The 16,743-nt window shown below is 47.2% G+C and overlaps 1 protein-coding gene and 1 long non-coding RNA gene across 25 annotated transcripts in view; one reads left to right on the top strand and one right to left on the bottom strand.

Moving 5' to 3' along the window:
- DNM1 (dynamin 1) overlaps positions 1-16,743 on the bottom strand; it is a 67,316-nt gene that overhangs the window by 17,153 nt on the left and 33,420 nt on the right. For 18 of the 24 annotated variants that reach the window (XM_068657281.1, XM_068657283.1, XM_068657282.1 and 15 more), the window contains exons 11-15: positions 10,914-11,000; positions 10,631-10,701; positions 10,159-10,210; positions 8,811-8,822; positions 7,485-7,598 (exon numbers count right to left, since the gene is read on the bottom strand). In XM_068657281.1, the coding sequence (XP_068513382.1) occupies positions 7,485-7,598; positions 8,811-8,822; positions 10,159-10,210; positions 10,631-10,701; positions 10,914-11,000 (336 nt within the window). Of the gene's footprint in view, positions 1-7,484; positions 7,599-8,810; positions 8,823-10,158; positions 10,211-10,630; positions 10,702-10,913; positions 11,001-15,643; positions 15,783-16,743 lie in introns of all 24 variants that reach the window. The other 6 variants (XM_068657280.1, XM_068657268.1, XM_068657275.1 and 3 more) reach the window with 3 other exon arrangements.
- LOC137842781 (uncharacterized) lies at positions 2,192-3,283 on the top strand. The gene is made up of 2 exons (XR_011089209.1): positions 2,192-2,328; positions 2,629-3,283. It is a non-coding gene; the product is annotated as an uncharacterized lncRNA (long non-coding RNA).

Here is a 16,743-nt window from a genome sequence, read left to right as displayed (position 1 = left end):
AGGAAGATGACTGCAAGCTACTCACTCAGGCAGGATACGTGCCAGAGGATTGCTCCCCACCCCCAGCGTAGTGCAGAGACAGCCATATGGCTCTGTGCTTCACATCTACCAGCACAGAAAGAAAATTCACATGGCCAGGAAGGAGACCAGGGTCCATTAGCCATTTGTAGTTGTGGAGTGTGAAGCACGGCAGGGGGGAAGGGGAGAGGGGAATGCTGCAGTTGCAGCCTGATGATCTTGCACATCTTATTGTGACTGACTCCAAGATATTGGCTCTGGCCAGAGATGGAAGCTGTTTGTACTATCATCTGAATAGCTGTTGCCATCTTGTATATAATAACAGAGAAGAAACTCACAAGACTCAGCAGGCAGCAAGCCAGCCTGACTCAAAGCATTTCCTCCATTCAATCGGACAGTCTCAATAGCAAGTTACATTTTCCTGCTCTTGGATACATGTGAACTGAAGCTGACAGATGCATGTGTGGGCTCCTCTAAGGTTGGAAATTGGCACTTGCAGTATGAGAAAGTAATTGGCAGAATTATTAGGTCTCATTGCATTCAGAGACCAAGAACTAATTAAAGATTTCCCTGTAGCTGCTATGACAGACACCTCCTCTTGCACAGAGGCAAGGGTCTACAGATATGGGAGAAGCACTGTCATTGTTTTAATTGCTGGCTATGTGAAATTAGAAACAATTCATCTTACTCAAACCTCTTAATCTCCCTTCCTTATTGTAAGATGTAAAGTTCCACGAGTAAACAAACCTGCCCCAGAGATGACTGGAATTTCAGTCAAATTCTTTATGGTATTTTGGGATCCCCTGTAATAATATTCAAATGGAAAAAACATTAACATCATAATTAAGAACAAACACACTGCGTGGATACATGCCCACTACACAATTGCTAGGAATAAATGTCTAGAGAACAGACTGCATTATGTGAAAACAAGTTAGCTGAACGTTTTAAGTTGAACACCTCCAAGTGAGGTGCTATCAAGCACTCATCAATTTCTTGCTTTTACAAGAAAGATGCACAAGGAATTTTTTTTATTATTTATTTTTTGCTAAGAAAGATACACACTGAATTCCTGAGCTGCACTTCTTTCAGTAAGCCCCAGTCACCCATAACACACAAGGTCATCTTTCCAAAACTCAGCCCACCTGTATCACTTTTACCCTCAGAACGTATTTCCTGGACACTGATCACTAATCCAAGCTGCAAAGCAGCTGTAATGGCTTGTTTACATAGGAAAGCAACGTGGGTTTAAGTTAAACAACACACCCTAAGATTTTAAGCTGATTTGGTTCAAAAGCTCTGAAGACATTATGCCTGGACTCATGTGATTAATCACAACTGTTACTGCTGGCTTAGTGAGCACAGCATTGGTAATCAGCTGCGCTTGTGTTCCTCACCTGCTCATAAAGTACAGGATGAGACATCAGCTGAAGTGATGTGCAGACCGAAACGTGCAGTTCAGTGCATGGCGGCCACAACCAGCTGTCTGCAGCCCTAGGAAGCCATCAGAGGGTGGACAAGGAAATGCATGCAGAAACCAAGTAGTTTAAGAACCAGAGAGGCTTCAAAGCCTCAAACCTGCACCTTCGTGACCTCTGAGGTCACAGTAGTGCCTGCCAGCCCCTGCAAAGAGCAACACAATTCCTCCTATACCTGCTTCTGTGCCAGGGCAGAGATGAACCCTCCTCAAGTATTTGATTTGGTCTGATCAGCAAAGCACAACGCACGTAATGTTGTGCCCCTCCAGGAAAAGGAGCCTTGGCTGTCCTTCTCCATCACAAGGTTAGGGCCAGGTAGGAGCTGTGGGCATCCAGATTTGTGGCTAGAAATCTCAACTGTCCACCAGCGTGCACGGAGGAAAAGGCAACCCTGGAAGGGAGACGTGCGGCACGCATAAAGCCCTCTTTATCCCTGCAGCACCAGGGAGAGAGGGAGCAAACCGCACAGGCTGGGGAACATCTGGAATCGTTAGATGGGAGCCAAGCGGCACAGAAAGCGGCGGCATTCCTCAAGTTTCCATGCGAGGTAGGGAACCTTCCTTTCCCCCGCGCAACCCTATCCGCCAGCCGGCTCACTTCCTGCCAACCTCCGGCCTTCCCAGCAGCCAGCAAGCTCCTCCCTCGAGTCTAGTTAGCTTTCCACTGCCACGTCAATTGAGGCAGAAGGACAGAAGGGAAGCAAGAAGGGAGGGAGCGAAAACTACAAGAGGGAGGGAGGCTCGGCAATGCCAGACGTGGTGGGGGGAGAAAGACGGGCTATGGATTGCTGCTGCAGTAGCTGGAGGCGAGCTGCAAAAGGCAACTGGCCAAGGTGGGTCAAAGGACCCTTTTGAGGGCTTGGAAGCAAAGGCTGATCTTGCTTGAGCTTTACTCCGGACTCCAGGCAAAGGGGTTGATCTACAGGACAGGGCTGGGCAGGAGGAGATGGTGCATGGGGCCTGGGAGCCCTCCCAGCCAGCTCCACTAACTCTTGTGCCAGATCTATCAGGGGGAGAAGAGAGGTTGAATGAAGCAACAAATTCTGCGCACCTACGTGGCAGCCAAAACTTCACATTTCCTCCATGAACTGCAGTAATTGATTATTTTTTTTTCCCCCTCCTTTCTAAAAAAGGTGCAGCAAACCCCAGGTGGAAACCAGGTACCAGCCTTCTGACACCGGCACTGCAAGAAGGGGCTTGGAAGCTTGCTCTGAATTGGAAACACGCAGGAGCAACATCTCTTCTCAGCTGCCAGAAGAGGACGCTTCTTCACGCAGGACTTGGACCTTCTTTCACCCCATCTCTGCCCCCCAGAGCCCCATCCCAAAGGCAGGGAGGGGAAGGACTAATGAGCTGCTGAGAGCCGGAGAGCAGATCACAGAGGCTCCACTCCGTCTGCCCAGTGTTCAGACTACCTGTTCAGGACTACGAGATTGTACAGTAGTCTGCACATTGGTTAGGCTGTGCTGGGATACACCACACACTGCCAGTGCTGCACGGGGACGGCAACACCTGCACGGCAGAGGGACATGCTTGGAGAGGGTGGTGGGCTGCGGGAACAGCTGCATGCAAAGTCCATCCCTCAGCCTGGGAGGATAACACCCTTTGAGGCCATGCTTGATCACTTTTACCTGCCTCTTCACCAGCCTACTCACATCCTTCTTGTTCCTTCTCTCCCCTTCACCCCCCTTCTTTTAGCTTCACGCACTCGTCCCAGGGGTGGCTGCATTCAGGATGGCTTGTGTTTTACGTACTAAGCTTTGCCATAAAATACAGGGATAAACCTAAGGGCCTGGTGGAGTTACAACTGCCTTGCACTTTGCTACCTGAGAAGGCACGATCAAACAGAGAAAGGTGATTTTACATCTTAAAGAACGTTGATCATTTACAAAAGAAAAAGGATTGAGAGTTGGAGGTTTGGATGTTCTGGAAGTTGTTTGCTTTGATGTTTGTCTGGAAAAGAAAGAAAAGAAACAGTGAGTGAAAGCATAAGTAAGGACTGGGTAAGAGAAAAGAATAGTGTTACCCAGGAGAAAATATGCACTTGAGAAGAAAATAATGAATGAAAGAGTTCCACAGATGATGTAAAGAGAAGGAACGTGTTTCAGAGAGCACCTGAAAACAGGAGAGGAAGCACCTCAGAGCAGACCTGCTCCTATGGCCTTCAAACAAACTGGGTACAAAAACCAGGCTGCAGCTGGATTGTCAGTCACCACCTCCTTACAAGCTTGTGATGACTTGTGGGGATCAGCACAGAGACAAAAGGATTTCTGCCAGCTGAGCTGGGCCTTAAGGACAGACTGCTGGTGGCAGGGGGGATGGTGCAAGTGGGGGCTGCATGCATGCGTAGCAGGGGAACAACTTCAGTATTGATCCACGTATCTATTTTTAAGCTAGAATTGGACACAAGACACTGGCAGGTACAGAATAAGCAGCTATCTAATGGCTGTCAGTAAGGTCACATTTTCCCCAGGACAAGGGAGAGTACCTTTGTACTTTAAGCAAAAGGGAAAGCAAAGAAAGCCCAAGCACAACTGAGGCAGCAGGAATCAACATGATGCACAGGGTTATGAAGCATCCCCACACATAAACCTGAAAGCACCTAGAATTTGCACATGCAGGAATCAAAAGGCACTGCCACTGCTTGCAGCTCACCAGTACTTCTACACCAGCAAGCCCATATTCTTCTCATGTAGTCACCTGCTACCACAAACCCCAAATTTCTAGTCCATGATTTACCCAAGGACAGAAGGTCCCATCTGTATCGTACATTCACACAAACTGCCAAAGGAACAGCAGATACATCCTCTGTGCCTGCTTCTCCACGGAGGTCCCCCTCCAGCAGGGAGCTTTATGAATAGGATCCACCAAGCACAGGGCTCAGTGCATCTTGCCTACAGGGTCCTCATCACCAGAAGCTCCAGCCCAGCTCACAGCCTCTCTTTTACGGCCAGAGGGAAATCCCTGTGGAGAAGCAGGCACTGAGGATTTCATAAGGGATTGAGGCAGGACTATTTGAATCAAGTCCTTGAAGCGTGTCCACTACAGCGCTGGTCAGTGTGCTGTGGTGCTGCGCTGATGCTTTGGCCCTGGGGACACTGTGGCTTCCCCGAGCAGGGAAATCGTGTTCTGCATTGCCAGCAGGCAGAGCACGCTCCTCTCTGCCTCCCACAGCTGGCCTGCAGCACAATTCCCCAGCGTTCAGGAGGTGCAGGTACCTCAGGAGGGTCTCCAGGTCTTGGGAGGCCAGCTTTCTGTGGGGCCACTCTCCATAAGGCCAGCATTTGACTCATTGAGAGGAGACAGGAAGAAAAACAGAGAGCCCAGGAGCACACACACACACAGAAATGCTCTTGGCAGCAGAGCAGAGTGGGGAGCCAACTTTCCACCCCCGCCTGGCCCGCTCTTTCCTTCCCCTCCCATTCCCCAGCACACTCCTTCAGGCCCCTCCAGAGCATCAACAGCCATGTCCCTGCTAACATGTGATGCTGGGCCCTTTAAGACATTTTAAGTTTCAATTCCTTTCTTCAGAGGCAGAGGAAAAACAAACCAGCATTGCTGAAAGCCTGGTATTTCACTAATGGGGTCCAGATGTCTCCATTCCTCAGACTCTGGGTCCTGGCTTGCAAAACAGGGCAGGGAGAGGCTGCGCCCCTGCTCCCCCCAACGCCCTGCTAGCTTAGCCTTTCCCCTGACCCCACCACACCATTTCACCCTGCTCCTTCCCCCATCGCCACCCACAGCCCTGCCACCAGCACTTCCAGAGGCACACGACAGATTCATCTCCCTTCTCGTGTCCTCTGGAAAGCTGCCAGAGCACAGGGGAACTGGGACCAGCGAGCCTGCAGAAGCACAGAGCTGGGCAGACAAAGGCTCCCCCTTCCTCAAAAAGCTGAGGAGAAGAAAGATCATTGTGTACAGCCTTAAAAAAAAAAACAAAACAGATTATTTCAGAAACCATACGGGACATGGATCCTCCTGCTTCTGCATTAGTGGGGAAGCAGAGATCTGGACAGGCACACAGATAACCCTGTCTGACAGAGGGCCGTGCACTGCAGACAACCCTACAGGATGGAGCCAGCCACACACAAGACTGAGGTTTGGGATGGGAATTCCCATGTTCAAGGCTCTCCAAGCTGCCACTGAAACACAAACATTTATCTTCACTCTACTATGGAGTCCAGGTGGAAGCTGCTTTATTTCTGCCCCCCCCCCAGGCAGCCAGTGATCAAAGAGCTGAACCTGGGGAGGAATCAAAAGCACACTTCCCTTTCCCCTCTGCTCCTGCTCAGCTAAAAACAAAGGCTCCTTTCTCAGGAACTGCTCAGACTTTGTCAGCACTGCCTCCCCTGTGTTTAAGGGACCCAGGCCAGCAGGGGATTGCTTTAATTAGGCAACCCTACCTCTTGCTATGGAGAAGGGAAATGCTGCAGACCTCCAGTTGCTATTGACCCCCTAGGTTGCACTCCCCAGGGAGGGAGGAGAGGTCCAATCCCCATCCCATGCAACTGGAATCTATCAAGAGTTTATGCTACAGTCCTCCCTCCCACTCCCCAGGGGAAAAACAAGGAGTTCTGATCATCTCTGCAATACAGATGTAGCAGTTGGCTTTGATTAAACTACTTGGTGTTTATAACCACCCAATCAGCATATGTAACCTGGAGGAAAGTGAAGCCTCCACAAGCAGCTCTGAATACCCAGGTCAGGAGTCTCAGAGCAGAGATGCATTGATTTAGCCAAAAGACATCTAATGCCCAGCTCTTCAATTATGAAATCTCTGCCTGCTCATCCATAGCAGCACCACAGCAGTCTCCATGCAGAAAGTGATATTTAGAGGCTGATTCATCACCATATTTGTCATCACTTCCACCTGCTGAGAATGAAACAGACCCACTGATCTCAACTAGACAAAAATCCAGGCTCAGCTACAGCTCCCAGGCACACTGTGTGCCTCAAAACACCTGAGTGACAAAAAACAGAGTGAGGGACAGCAGCCCTCTGAACACACTATCAAAATATCAATATCACACACAAAATATCAACTCTGAACACACGACTACACCATAGCAGGCAATTTTCATCTCCCAGCATACTGAGTGGGGCTAACTCTTGTGATTACATCCTTATCAAAAGCATCCAATTATTCTTTATTCAGTATAATCAAAGACAACAATTATCTACCTTCATCTTGCAGAGGAAGCAGCACACTTGACAATGCCAATTTCTTTTGGGACAACTCTAAATGCTTACATCATTTCCCACTGAAGCAGAAAGACACCGTACCACAATGCCAGAATTCTTAATATTCACCACTTTTAAGCAGCTCTACAGAGTAGGCCCACGTTACTCTCAGTGATATTCTACACATTACTATTTTAATCAGCAGTACTCCAACCATTCACAGCTGAGAATTTTACAAATACACATTAACTGGTTCTATATTGAATATACCATGAGACTTTCTTGCTTTGCAGGCTTAGGAACTGAATCCTGGAGATGTTACTTTACCAGAAGTCAGAAGGAACCAGCATTTCAGCTGCCCCTTCAGCTCTACACAGAAAGGTGACAGCTTTCTTTGTAACCAGAACAGATGCATGAAAATCTCTGCCACGCTCCTTCAGAAAACTCACCGTGGCTGCCCCACAAATACCAAAAAGTCCAGATCTTGGACTAACACATTACTCTTGAATATAACTGTGACAGGAAGCCAAAAAAATATCAGATTCATTCCTAGTGTCTGTCAACTTTCTGCTGAGCCAGGGCTTCAGGTACAGGTTACTCCCTGTGCATCAGGGAGGCCAGACCAATTCAGAAAAGCTCAGCAGTACTAAAACTGCTGGTAACCAGGCCCAAGGATGGTTTAAAGGCTTCTGCTTATGTCAGAAGCTGCAGACAGTACTCAGAAGGCACACCTGGAACAGCAAGAGCTGAACGCTTAATTATACCAGATACCCAAGACTCAAGTCTCAGAGCTGAGCAAGCTACTCACCTCATCGTCCTTATACCAGGAGAGGTTCTCTGCTGTCAGGACAAACCAGTACTCCTTGGAGCCACCCTTCATGATCCCAATGTTGTTGATGGTGAGCCAGCCCTTCCGGATGACCTAAGGGGTTTGAAGCAATAAGTATCAATAATATCTCTAAAAGCCCAGACTTAAGTGACAGAAGAAAGAGCAGAGGGTACCCCTACACACAGAATCACGTGGAAAGACAAGGAACACCGTGCTCTCTGCTGCTGCCAGAAGAGCCCCCCATTCAACTGGCCAGTGAAGGTTTGTCTCAGAAGGGCCAGGAATAGCACAAAAAGGATGCAGGAAGAAACCTGGCTGTGCCTTATATCCTCTGCCAAAGGAAAGAGATACAGGAAGAACTGTATTGAGAGCGCCTTGGACACTGGCACAACTACAGAAGCACCAGGTCACAGCAACACACCCAGAGAAGACCATGCCCAGAGAACACCAAGGCAGCAGCGCACCTTTTGGCACACTGCACGTGAGGTGTGCTTCACCCAACTCAGGAGTGTGGGAAACCAGTTCGAGAGGAAGAGATGAGCAAATAACTCAAGGAATTGAGTTTAATAACAAGGATACACTAAGTACAAGAACAAAATGGTGCATCTGGAATTAAAAGGCTGGACTTTAGCATACCCATGTATTCAGGTAGTCGTTAACGTAGAGCAATACAAGCTCCTGTATGTAACTCTGTTGAGAAGCCAAGCTGTTACTCTGTGGAACTCCAGTTCACCACGTGCTGCTTTAGAGCCTCGCACACAATAATCAAATACAAGTAATAAAATACAAGTATGCATCAGCTTAAGGCATTAGCTTTTATGTCTTACTGCACTGTTAACACCCAGGTACTTCTGCATGCGCTGTGTGTACCTTGTTGAATGGCTTGCTTGTTGAAAGCGACTGCACTGCATATTAGGAAGTTCCACTGTGTGAGCAGCACAGTCCTTTTTACCTAATTTAACCTATAAAGCTAAACGTCAGAGCATTGGATCTTCACCTCATGCCCACTGATAAACCTGAGATAGTCCTATTCTCTCTGTGGACAGGAGAGGGCAGTGAAACAGAACTCCAGAACCCTGGATTACTGCTTTTTATTTCCACCCACTCAGATGTGCCAGCAACCCTAGGATTTTCCTCAACATACTACCTTTTCACCTCATTTATGCTTCACATGTGCCTAGTGCCAGCTGCCTTCCTCTCCCCATTCAGCAGCAGAGGGAATAATTTGCCTGTGCGCTGCTCTTGCCTTCCCAGATGCAACATTAATGTTCATTAGCACACCCTGCTGAGTGGCCTTCTACTCACCAGGATCTCATCCTGCAAAGGGGAACCATAGCAACAGCAGCAGAGCAGAGAGCAGGAGAGGAGCAAAGAGAGGAGAGATTGTTACTAGGAAAGCTGGAGCAGGAGAAGAGAGGCTCAAAAATAAATTGGAACCCAAGTCTTCTACTCCAGGCATTAACAAAAGTAACCCCCATCCCAAAATAAAACATAAAACCTGCTAAAGGGAAAAGCCCAGGCACTTTACAGGTCGGTCCAAAGCTTGCCCTTTCTGCTCTTTTGCAGCCAGCTCTTCAGCAAGGTATACCACAGGGTTTGAGGCTCCCTACAGCCGCTCCGAGATCCCATAAAGTGGGTGGTTGGGCAGTTCAGCCTGATGACCTACCTGCCAACAACACTGAAACAGTCTGCATGTTTGTGTGCAGGGAAAGGCGATTACACACGTTCTGAAGCAAATTGATGCTAGGAATGAAGGTCTTTAAAAAGATTAACTGAAAGCATTTGTTTTTATTCTCTATGAAACTGCTTGTACAGCTTTGTTTCTACAGGATCTTCTAGCCTAGATAGCATTGTCATTTTCCTAGCAAATCTGGAAGGTGTCATTAGCTCCTTTTTAATTGGATGTGCAATCCTTACAGTTCCTGAAGGAATAAGCAGACTCCTCCCCTCCACTGCTGTCTTCTCCCAATGGAGATGTTCTTATATATAACCAGTGCAGCCATAGCTATACATATCTGTCTCCCTGTACAGGGGGGTTAACTATTTCCAGCAACATTTTCCATCTGAGTGCCCATGAACTCTTGAAACCCCTTTCCAGAAAGTGGATACCACTGATGGGAAAGACAAGCAGGCATGACAAGTCTGTCTTGTAGCAGACCTAGCAATAATTGGACTCAAACTGAGAGTTTATCAGTAAGTGGCTCAAATGTGAGTGTATCTACAAGATCCTAAAGTGTTCTGTGCTACCTCGCTCCAGTGAAAGAGCTGGCACAGCTAGCAAAGGGGCTGAAAACCGAGGGATGTACATTAACAACATTAATAGTTATTTCTACCAGAAAAGAAAGACCAGACAGCAAGCAATGAGCTTACATAAGGTGGTGTACCCCTTCTGGCCATAAAAGACTAGATCTTGATTATCAAATATCCATTTCTCTCTATGACACGTTCTCTCTGTTGTTGCTACACTTAGTTCTTTAACTGCAGTGAGCCTCGAATACTACCCTCCAGGTACAAGCAGAGCTGGATCAGTATAAAAAACAAAAAGCCACAGCATGGAGCACCGCTGCATTTAGCCCAGCACTTGTCCACCTGGCAGCTTCCAGGTAACAAACATCCTTCTTGCAGCAGTGAAGGAGATGGAAACGTGGCCTACCTGGTTCCCAGCTGCCTTCTTCTTGCTCATCTGGCTGCTCCTCTGCTGAGCACTGCAAACAACAGTAGAGATATTCAAAACCCCGGAGACTCTTCTTCATCACCTGAATCCTGCTCCCATCAGATAGCTGTTACAATGAATTGAGGCCTCTCACCACTAAATTCCAAGTTTAGATACCCTAATCTAGCTCAATCTGCTCTCTCAGCCTTGCTCTACTCATCTGCTCAGTCCCACACTTGGGTCACAAACCCTCCACAGCTTGACGTAATGCTCTAACTCCCCCTTACAAGCATCCCTAATTCTCCTCCCCAGCCTTGTGGTATGAAACCATTGAAAAGGGAGACAATACTGAGGGTAAAGACATACTTTGGGGCAGCACCTGCACTGCTGCTTCTGAAAAACATTTATTGGAGCAGCTATGGGAGAGAGCCACAGGAAACACATTAAGATGAGACAAGATATCAGTGCTTACTTGGCAAAGCCAATGAAATCCTCATGGTTTGTATTCATGTAAGCCAGTTCAATGTCTATTAGAAGCATGACCTGCCAAACAGAGGCACAGACAGCACAAGACAGACATTAAGTGACTGACATTGTATTAATCAAGGCTCACAGAGAGCCTTTTATATAGTTCATCCGATCAGCCTCTGCTGCCAGACTTCTCCTTGGCTTAGAGTTTAGCTCAGCCCCCTCTAGCCTAGACCACCCTCCACCCCACATCGTCTTCCCTCTCGCACACCCTCCTGATCACCTACCTGATCTTTGGTCCTGCCTTCACGCTCACGGATGTGGGTAGTAACAATCCTCTCCATCTCCTCACGCAGATGAGGGTACTGGCTGAGCTGCAGGAGAGAGAAAACACGTGCACATGGGAAAGGGAGGTATAAAGGCGCGGGGGGAACAGCCCCCTGCATGTATGCATGCACATGTACACCCTGCAATCAGTTTTTTTTTTCCTAAGGGAAGTTCTGGGAAGCTGGACTTGCAGACAGATTTTCCAAGATCCTGGAAGCCTGCATAGGGCATAGTTCATTCCTTTTTGCTTTAGGCTTCAAAGACTCTTACAGCAACCTTTGTGTCATGGAAGACCTGCTCCAAACCCACCATACGCTCCCTGGCATATGAACAAGCCAGATAACTTTTTTTTTGTTTAACAATTGTTCTAGATGTTCGACAACTCATTGGCTAAAGTAGACAAATGGCCCATTGCTGCAGCCTGCTAAATCTCACGAGAAGTCCCCTGGGAAAAGTGGGTTTTGATCCCTATTTGCTGAGGCACTAAGTGAAAGCATTTAGCCCTCTCCATCAACACCTGCAAGCAGAGACAGAGGACCTGACTGACTCAAAGGGGCATATCTCCAAGGAATGCTGTGCTCTGGGCATGCAGGTGCTGCTCCTACCTGCTCTCTACCTGCATCAGGGCAGGATTACATAGCTGAAGTCCATATTCACATGGCAACCTATACTACAGTTTCTTTCAACTTCACTGAGGAAGGAATTCTTTCCTGAGTGCACTGAGAAAGAAGTGCAAGGACTTCACTGGCTGTGGATCAAGAGAGAAGTACCCAGAGGTCATACATGAGACACCCTTCCGAAGTGAGCACCCTTTCACACAGTGCCTACCTACTTGCCTATAATTAATAAGCCTCTAATTTCAGTAACAGTACCTGTATGCTACTCAGTTCAGGTTCAGTATGGCCAGAAAATGGATTTTCCATCCCCAGGGTCTAGCTTTTTAACTCTCCCCTCCCCCCCCCTTTTTTTTTTTTTAATTACTCTTAACTACAACACCAAACAGCATTTCCTAGCATCAGTCTGTTTTCAAATATATCCCCTTGAGGGGGATAAAGAGTCCTTTGCCTGTTATCTGTACTAGTTTTGTTTCTCCAATTTGTAAGAGCTTTTAAAACTGACTTGCCCACCCTAAACAAGCAATTATTTCAAGCAAGAAAGACTGGCTCAAAGGAGAGAAGCAGCACTCCTGAAAGACAGATCTTACACTAACCAGCAACAGCTCTCCTACCATCTGACCACAAATAGTCTCAAACCCTTGCAGTCAAGCAAGTTGCAGTAGCTTGGAACTGAATTTGAGAACTAGCTTTAACACTGCCTATTTTCAAATGGGTCGTTTGTTTTGAACACCAGTGACCCTGCAGAAGCAGGAAAAAAATATGGAAATCAACATTCACCACCTTGTCTTGAGAATGCAAACTGGGTGTTCTCCGTGATCTTTATGATTCAGGCAGCTGGTTGCTTCAGAGATACATATAGGCAAAGCTTCCTGTTTCCTCTGAGGGAAAGGAGGGTTGGCAAAGGATTGACAGGAAAGTTAGGTCAAAAAAGGAAAACAGGAAGTTGGAAAACCTCTAAGCAAGTCTCAGCTTCTTTGCTTCAAATAATAATAACAAAGAAAAAAAAGTCAAACACATCAACCCTCTCCCTGCCACCCCCACCCACCCCAAAGGCACGCAAAGAAAACACACTGTGGTTTATTCAGAACCTTGGTCATCCAGCAACATTCGTGTGCAAAAATAAATTGACAGCATCGGTCCCCATGCAGGAGCTTCCAACCCCAAGCATGCACAGGAGAAGCAAGGGCAGGCAAAGAAAAGTGACACCGACAAGCCACAGACATCCACCAGGGAACATGCAATAAGGCATAGAGGGACAAGGAATTATCATCAGCAGTACGAACAGCACCCAGAAATGCCATGACTCTGAAAGACAGGAGAGCAGGGACCCTTCGAGGGGCTACATCTGTCAGCCTGGGATCACATCCCAGTTCAAGTGGGTTTTCAATCCTCTTTTAGCTGGATTTTCCTGTTTTAAATACAAGCTCACAGCCCTCTTTGAAAACCAATTTGTCCCAATGTTCCTTAGTTCCCCTCTTTGCACATTCCAGGAGTTCATGCCAGCACACTGAAGATCAACCTTCAGCCAAAAGGATGCTGACTTGCAAGTCCTTCCCTCCACTTGTGAGATGCTGCAGTGCAGCCTGGCACAGAAGGTTCCTGATTCTGGAAAAACACTCGCTAGGACACCAGGCGTGCAAGCCTCCGTACTTGCACCAGCTTTCTGTTTATTTTGGAGCTACTCTCCATTTAACCCACTGGAAGAAGCTCAGAATCAGGCCAGGCAGAGAATGCCTGCTAGTGGCTACCTTTGTTTCAGTCCTCAACTCTAGCAGCCAACAGATAGTCAACTGGAACTCTCTCGGTGCAGGGAAAGCTGTGCTTCTGTAGCACATGAGGAACGGATGGGTTTGCCTCCTATGTTCTTTGTTAACACACTCCTATTATTCCATCTATGCAACTTTATCAACTGCACACAAAGATTTCTTCACCATCTGGGGGTGAAATGAAATAATTGTGACAGCACACAAACACCACCACAATAGTTCAGAACAGCAACAAACCAAGGCTACAGGACTGGTAAGCTAATTCACAAGGTGTTAGCCCAAGCTCTCTTCTTTTCACGAAACCTTGCAGGACTTCATTCCAAGGTTTGTTTTTGACCTCTGAAAGGCTGCATCAATCCACAGCACAGCAGACTGGGTGTGACCTTACAATTAGCATCAGTCCTGAAGTAGCCTTTTCCAGATGCCTCCCCTAATAGCACATGCTTTATGTCCAGATGAAGCAGCTACGGCTATAACATGCAAGATTAATACTGCAAATCAGTTAACGCCCCTGTGCAGTTATTACCCTTTGTCTTACAGCATCAGAAACCACCTAAGACTTGCTGCTAACCCAGAGTGGTCTATGACAATTTCGGAGATCTCCTGTTTTTTCTTCCCTCTTTCAGAGGGAGATACAGGCAAGATTAAGTCTTCTCACTATGTGTAGACATTCACCTTTAAATATTATTAAAGCCTTCCTTTCAGATTTTCCAATACTATCACTAGATACAGCCACTCAAGGAGTTGTCTCATCTTTAACACTCATCTCCCTGGCCTCCCAGGCTAAATTTTATTATAGCCATTAGCTTTCTACAGTGCCACTGCTACTATTGACTTCTTTATAGCATATATATCAGTTGCATCATCTTTGAATATCCCCATGGGGTCCTCCACCACGTCAGATTAAAATCTACAGAGCCAGTGGGTGTCCAGCTGCTCTAATGCCATTGCCCAGTACAGCTGTTGGGTATCAACACACGAGGTTCTCATGATTCTTCTCCCTCCCCTACCTACAGGATACATCTCCTGCCAGATATAGAAAACAGTGTAAACAAAATCAAAACCACCAAAATAAAACCCACAAGTGAAACAGGCTGGAAAGGAGTTACTCTGCCTTGCCACAGCTATTTGGCAACAGCAGCACTCCGCAAGAAATACAGACCAAACTCAGGAGTTGAGCTCTGTGTTCCCAAGTACAATTAGTCCTCAACAGCTTAGCTCTCAACTTCACTCTGAACTCAGTTATCCGCCCTTCCCAATTTTGGGCTGTATGATTGTGAGTCTGGCTACAACCCTGCAAGAATAGGATTGTAATTTTCATGTCTTAAAATAACCAGTGAAACAGCCCTTTCCAACTCAGTTCCAGGAGCATACCACTATTGTGCTACAGACCTGTTTCTGGCCCCTCACGTCTAAGTTCCACACAAATTAATTGCCACTCTCCCTTTATTTTCAGGAGGCATGTGGTGCCCCCTCCTGGACAAAACTAGCCTGGGAAACAAACCCACTCCTGCCCCAACCTCTAAGCAGTATTCATTTGACACCTTCCATGTCACTCAGCGAGCTGCTGCTGCCCTCTGCTAGCTTAAGGCTCTTGCTGTTTACAGTGTAAAAATAAAAAATATCTACACTACCTCAATTGAGCATAGTCCATGGAGCGAGGCATCAGCAGGAGAATGATGTAAAGGGTGCAATGTATGGAAAAGCCCCTACCTCCCCCCCAGTCTTTTGGGCCAGTAATCTGTTGACACTGAATCTCTTGCACCTCAGGCTTTAACTGATGGTTGTTTTGTGCCTGATACTGCTCAGCACAGCTCTGTAGCCAAGCTGAAACCTGCAGACCGCCTGCGCTGTGGGGGGGAAACACAAGGTCTTTTCTGGCTTTTTATTTTTAAATATTTTTCTAGAGTTTTTTTTTTTTTTCTCCAGGGGGTCCCATTAAAAAGTAAGCAAGAAGTTCCAAATATGCAAGCAGTGGCACAGCAAACTGGGCTTGCAAAGGGTTTGATCCACACCGAGGTGTGTGCCACTGGGCCAGAAAGAGGAAAAGGGCTCACTACAAAATAATCCACTGGATCCCAGCTCACTTAACAGCTGAAGAGCCCATCAGCTAATTTCCACTCCTCTTGGCCTGCTTTTGAACTGCACTGATGCCTGCAGACTGCTGCTCTCCTTTAGCTGCATCTTCATACCCATTTTCTCTCACTAGCTTTGCTGAGTTCCTGTGGTACGTGTGGAGAAACAGCGTGAATGTGTGTGGGAAGGGGCGTGGGCGTTGACCTTTCTTTGTATTTTTGGTTTCTTTACCTTTTCGCTACACTTTCTGATGGTGGATGTGAGCTCACTCACTACCATATCCACACACTTCAGACTCGGCTCCTTCAACTTCTGCACCTGCTTTTTCACTATGGCTTCAAAAGCGAGGTCAGGCGTGAAGAGACCCGTTCTGCATGGCAGGGGCAGGGTGGGAGGAAGCAACGGGGAAGAAGAGAGCGAAGCAGAGAAAGAGCAGGAAGAAGGAGAGAGGAGGAAGGAAAAGGGAAAAGAGAGAAAACAAGGCAAAATGAGAAGTGAGATCTTTGGTTCTCTCCATCAGCTTCTTGAACCAGGTGAGCATTGCTATGGGGCCTGCGCACTGCCAAGTATCAGGAGAGTCTACAGGCAAATGGAAGTGGCAGAGGGAGGGAGGGAGGAAGAGCTGGCTGGTGAAATGGTGAGCTGTCGAGAGCAAAATGAATGGATGGAAGTCCCCAGGGATCAAGCGATCTCTTCCTGAAGGCAAGCTTATGCAGATTTTAAGACGCAGCTGCTTGCCACAGCAAGCCAGACTGTTTCCTAGAGGCTCACCGTGTCTTATTTCCCTTTGTCTCTAGGTATTCCCCTTTCCTTCCCACTGTGGTTACCCCTTTCATGCTTTCATTTCAGGTGCGGGAGGCCTGAACAGGAGCCAAGCCAAGACTTGCAAAGGTCTGTCACTTGCACCTTGTGCTGGCCTGAGAACTGAACTGAGCGGATGTCTCGATTTCAGAGATTAAGATAACTGCTCCACTTGCACACTGTCTTTTATCTCACTCACCTTTCCCACAACAGTTAGCTTTCTCAGTAAAACCACAGGTAAGCCAGTGTTTAGGGAAAGGCAAACATGCTACAGGGCATCCACAGCTACACAAAGCATCTGTCCTGCATCAGCTAACCTGCAGCATCAGGCCCAAAACAGGCTTGTTGAAGTATACAACCAAGTATGAGTTTCCATACTATCTGATGCTATACAAAGAGCTCTGTATTCTCAGTTCCTTTACTACGACAGAAACAGAAAATCCACAGAAACTGCAATTACTAAAATATGGCCAAGTTATTCCAATTCAAGGCTATTACTGCAACCAAAGAAGTTTCTCCAGCACATCCAT

The sequence above is a fragment of the Anas acuta genome, chromosome 20 (assembly GCF_963932015.1).
Source record: "Anas acuta chromosome 20, bAnaAcu1.1, whole genome shotgun sequence".
Lineage (NCBI taxonomy): Eukaryota > Metazoa > Chordata > Aves > Anseriformes > Anatidae > Anas > Anas acuta.
Note: the sequence above shows the minus strand (reverse complement) of the source record. Positions and strands in the feature narration are given on the sequence as shown.